Source organism: Acyrthosiphon pisum, chromosome A1 (assembly GCF_005508785.2).
Source record: "Acyrthosiphon pisum isolate AL4f chromosome A1, pea_aphid_22Mar2018_4r6ur, whole genome shotgun sequence".
NCBI classification, from domain to species: domain Eukaryota; kingdom Metazoa; phylum Arthropoda; class Insecta; order Hemiptera; family Aphididae; genus Acyrthosiphon; species Acyrthosiphon pisum.
In genome coordinates this window covers 88204174-88209545 of record NC_042494.1, presented here as the reverse complement: position 1 = coordinate 88209545, position 5372 = coordinate 88204174, and the positions used below count along the sequence as shown (strand labels likewise).

Sequence of the window (5372 nt, the reverse complement as noted above, 5' to 3'; positions counted from 1 at the left end):
AGATCAGGAGGGAATTATATCAAATGAAAGTATGTGATTTAAAAAAATCACAGCACATTTTGTGTGCACTGTGGTTTTGTTTTGAAATGGGCATTTTGGCTTGATCGCGCAGTGGACCGCTAGAGGTCAGGATCGGTATGGCTGCTGATTTAAATTATGGGTTTGGGTTTGTATGGTTACAATATATGTGATGTATTAGTTATAAATATATAATGTGTACCTATTGACTTATTCTATTATTTAATATAATTATGTCTTTATAAGTGTTTATAAATACTATTATTATGTATTTATTATGTATAGACGTTTTACGTTTAATAGTTATTAGTTAATTACATTTGATTGGAAATATAAAAGTATCATGTATCTTTGATATATATATATATTGTATCTTGATACACTAAATGCATATATCATGTATCATGATACTTTTTTTGAGTATCTTGCCCTACCCTGCCGATAACACCACTCAAAATCCATTTTACAACGAAGAATACTTTAGTGACTTGTTGGGTTCTGTGATACCAGTTATACCCATGCGGACTTGTCTGATGCTGTATTCTAGATTTAATGTTTGTCAAAGACCAATGGTTGCAGAATTATCATTTCATTATCATAAGGGCAAAAGCTTACAAGCAAAAGGTATTCGATTGCGACATCGTTCGGAAAAACAAAAACGTTTTATCAGTCGATACTGTAACAGATCTGAGTGACGACGAAGACGCTGAACAGTGGCGAGCTAGAGAAAATACAAATATAGGTTATTTTAAGCAAGGCAGCTTAATGGCAAATATGAAAAATTTAAACCAATCAAACTATAAACGAGAAAACAGAGACAGTAGTTGATTTAACTAAGATTAGTGCCCTCGTAGCACAAGGTATCCTTAAGGGTTCTTTACGGAGTCCTTGTCAGGAAAGTAGGGACTCCCTGTGGATTCTCACGACTGTCCCCACAATCTTTGAATGCTTGCCACAAGGATACCAATTCGGGAGTCCTTCGTGGGATCGCTATAGGACTCCTACAAACCTTTGCACGCCAGGTAGTTACTGTTCGCCCATAGATAAAATACAATTGACAAATGATACTTACACTGACAGACTAAAAAATATTTAAAATATTTAAAGCAATATTTAAGAAGTTGATTAAATAATTTTTTTCCTGAGTTTTTTTTAGATTTTGAGCGGAGCAATAAATTTATTAGTTTTACAATGATATGTGTGTGTATGTGTTTTTTATAATGATTGTAATGATGATAATAATAATATATATTGTAGAAATGTAAATAAACATATTTTATGTCTTTAGGTAGCTGAGACCGCTCCACCCAACCCTACCAACCTGGGATGCTCCGTCTATGAGTCTATAAAGGTCTATGGAACGAACACAGTGGCGTATAATTTGTATACAGTAAAAAGTAACATGAAAAGTTTGTTTTTAGGTTTTTATAAGATTAAACCAAAACAGTGTTTACACGAACAGAATTTATTACTGTCTGTAAGTGATACATACGGCAGTTCTATATACAAGAAAAATAATCTCGAGATTACTCAAATCAAAAATGTGTAAGCCCTTACATAATATACAAATTATTGTATTTTTATTATTCGTCTTCATAAGAAGCTTCCTTTGGCTGACCGTTTACATTTTTTTCGTATTTCAACGAGTATACATCGTCGATGAAATCTGGAATCGGTGGCACATAGTCTCTCTGGCCTTTTCTTACTACGTTCACACGTTCCATGTCGTCGGAATCGTTTTCGTAATTCATCTCCTCGTAAGTGTCCGTTTGAATTTCTGTAGGAAAGATGCGATCTACCGTCTCCAAAGAAACGGACTGAATGAAGAACCATGACATAGGATTATAATATTATATTATTATTGTGCTAATCGAATTATTTCTGGCAAACTATTTACTTGTATTAAAGACAACGCGTCGTTAGCCGATTCGGGTATAACGCTGCGTTTTACATCTGTTTTAATCACGTCTTCAGTAATCATTTCATGAGTCTGTTTGTAGTTGCATTCTTCGTCTTCATATTTCAACGAGTATAAATCGTCGATGAAATCTGGAATCGGTGGTACATAGTCTCTCTGGCCTTTTCTCACTACGTTCACACGTTCCATGTCGTCGGAATCGTTTTCATAATTAATTTCCTCGTAAGTGTCCATCCGAATTTCCTTGGAGAAGACGTGGTCTCCCGTTTCTAAAGAATCAGGTTTTATATTCGAAACCGATTTATTGTATTTCCTCCAAGCCCTCTGAACGAAGAACAACGACACGGTGTTATAATATTATATTATTATTATGCTAATCAAGTTATTCTGTCAAACTATTTACTTCATACTTGTATTAGAGTTGCAGCCTCGTTAGCCGATTCAGGCGTAACGCCATATTTTTCAACCGTTTTAATCACGTCGTGAGTAATCATTTCACGAGTCCATTCGTTATCTATGCATGAGGGGGGTTTTACGTTATTCTCCTTGATCATTTCTTCCAAGTAATCAGCTACGATCGAGTACGCCGTGCACTTGTCTTCGGGAGCATGACGCAGCACCTATAAATATGCATCATATAATTTATAAGACTAAATAGATCCGTCCTTCTTTTTTGTAGAATAATATGTGTCTTTCGGAAAAAAAACGGTTTCTCAATTTTTGATTCGACATTCAATAATAATAATAATAATAATAATAATAATGGTATTTTAATGATAAACATTATATTAATTGTCTGTAAAAGCAATAGGTATCATCGTTCATAATATGAAAACAAAAAGTGTTTTTGAGAAAATAATTTCCATTGTAATGAAGTAGGTAGGCTGTTTGGGCGTAACTAGTTTTTATACTAAAATATAGAAAATTTTACTTGCATGTAGTATTATAATATATTATTATACTTATTTTAAATTTGATTGAAACGTTTTTATTGAATTTTTTACTATAGCTCTCAATGGATAACTGGTTCAACTCATATAATTTACAATGCAAATTAAAATATGAAGGAATTTTGAGTGTTGGTACTGTGAGGTCTAACCGCTGGTTATCCATTAGAAAACGATAAGACAATAAAATCAAAGGGACGTGGATATTTTGGTTATTCTGTTGATACCGAAAATAAGATTGTAGTGACAAAATGGTTAGACATCAAAATAGTACATGTTATATCAAATTATAAATGACCACTTCCTGTTGAAAATGTGAAAAGTAGGTCAGTAGCTCGAAAAGATAAAGTGGAAGTCCCCAGGCCAGCAGCGATTGGAGAGTACAACTCTTACATGGGTGGCATAGATCTCCACGATATGCTGGTAGAGCTCTACCGTGTTAATGTAAGGGTTAGGCGGTTTTATTTGCGTATTATATACCATTTACTGGATATGTGTGTTGTCAACTCGTGGCTCTTATACAGTAGACATTGTAATCAACTCAATATAAAAAAGCAGGTAAGTGCCGTTGATGTCGCTCTGCTGTACAGTAGATTACAAGTGGGTCATTGTATCATGGATTGTATTAGACTTGAATTCAATGATATAATATCATTGTATAAGAAAAACGATTCTGAGCGGAGACGGTTTGTCAGCCTGGATATTTTATATTGTTATTATTTATTATATCATGTATAAGTTTAATAATATTATAATTTTTTATTCACTTCTATGGTGATAAATAAAGCGTTTATTTTTAGCGTTTTTCGTAATTTTTCGGTAGTTTTTCCCGTGGCATTTAATAACTAATGAGAAAATCGAAAAATGACCTCTAAAGTACCATTTTGCTTCAATTTGCTAAAAAATAAGGTACTATATGTTGAAATCGAAGCATTTCTTCTGGTAGAAATTTTGTTTACAGGATATAAAAAAAAAAAATAAAAACACCATTGTAAAACCAATAGCTTCCTCCGCTCAGAATCTAAAAAAAACATAAGTCTTATAAAATTCAAATCTGAAATAGCATATACACTATTATTGTCTGGGAAAAACAACCCCAATAAAAGAGGTAGACCTTTGTCAACTACACCACCAAAACCCAAAAAAAGATTGTTTGTTCCTAGACCTGTGGATGATGTAAAGTATGACGAAACTGCACAATGGCCAATTCCAATAGATAAGAAACAAAGATGTAAGCATTGCATAAACACATATACCACTATGACTTGTAATAAATGTAACATTCATCTCCGTTTGACAAAAAGTAGAATGTTTTTTATAGCTTTTCATCGTAAATAGTCGTTTATAAAATTTTAAAAAAAGTCTACAAAAAATAATAATATACTAAAATAGACATGTTTTGTTTAATTGTTTTACTATTTTGTTTATATTATTTTAAACTATTTTTATTATAATATTATGTATTGAAAGGAAAAACTCATGGAGTTCATCTGAAAGGGTAATAACATAATAATTAAATCAAACACAAAATATTATTATCTTTAAAATTATTATTATAACTGACATAACCATTGCCATTAATCAACGCATTGAGGCTGAGAATAAGCCGGCTGATTGGTTAAAAAGAACTTATTATATCCAAACAGCGTGCAACATTGTAAAGGGCCTTGTCCGTTCGCAAAGAGACGAATTTCTCATAATATAACCTTCATAATTATATACAATCGAGGGAAGTTCCAAATCTTACACAAAGAACAAATTCAAGAGGCTGGTGGTGTGATAGCGTCAATTGTATATACGAAAATGAAATGGGTGGGAAAATCCACACGGGACGTCTGGTTTATAAGACGTTTGGCGTATCCATAAGTCTGCATTTATTTATGAGCTGTTTTAGGTTTACGTGTGTGTAATGTACTAACCTCTCGAGCGACGACCATCATTAGGTCCAGCAATCCGTCTGGAATTTCGACTGTCACTCGTTGGCCATTCGTTATCGTCGGGGGACACGGGGTTCCGTTCATTTCTACCAATTATATAAAATATTGAGACGAATATTTCAAGTATCGTTGTAAGTATAAATAATATATATAAATACTGTGACGTGTCGTCACGGTAATTAATCGCACGGGAGAACATATATAATAATAATAATAATAATGATAATATAACGACGACAACGCTGACATAATAATAATGATAATAAAATATATTTTGTACAACAAATATGCTCTACAAACGCGCGCCGTCTGATGATTAAGAGGACGTTAATAAGTTATACCCAAAGTGAAACGTATACAACGGCTTTGGGCATCATTCACAACTGCGCGTACGCTGCGTATGAAACGTGATTAGTTTTCATTTTACAGCTCCCGCGTCTTGTACGCGTCATTCGTGGTTAAAAATATGAAAAATGAAACTCATGCGACACGCGTTTGATACGCAGTGCTCTGAACCATGACTAAATAAACAGGCATGATCGCTAGATTACT

The 5372-nt window shown here is 33.3% G+C and overlaps 1 protein-coding gene across 1 annotated transcript; it reads right to left on the bottom strand.

Annotated features, from left to right (window-relative positions):
- Positions 1–1288: 1288 nt before the first annotated feature.
- On the bottom strand, positions 1289–5059 carry LOC100568998. Its single transcript, XM_003240393.4, has 4 exons — positions 4803–5059; positions 2347–2556; positions 1916–2260; positions 1289–1835 (listed from the first exon to the last, which is right to left on the bottom strand). The coding sequence occupies exons 1-4, from the start codon at positions 4902–4904 to the stop codon at positions 1602–1604; spliced, it is 891 nt and encodes a 296-aa protein (XP_003240441.1). The 5' UTR covers positions 4905–5059; the 3' UTR covers positions 1289–1601.
- Between the last annotated feature and the right edge of the window lie 313 nt (positions 5060–5372).

Coding starts and splice junctions, on each gene's coding strand:
- LOC100568998 (XM_003240393.4), bottom strand. CDS start 4,904: ATGAACGGAACCCCGTGTCCCCCGACGATAACGAATGGCCAACGAGTG. Junction 2,557..4,802: donor TGATGGTCGTCGCTCGAGAG/GTTAGTACATTA, acceptor GCATATTTATAG/GTGCTGCGTCATGCTCCCGA. Junction 1,836..1,915: donor ACGCGTTGTCTTTAATACAA/GTAAATAGTTTG, acceptor TTCTTCATTCAG/TCCGTTTCTTTGGAGACGGT.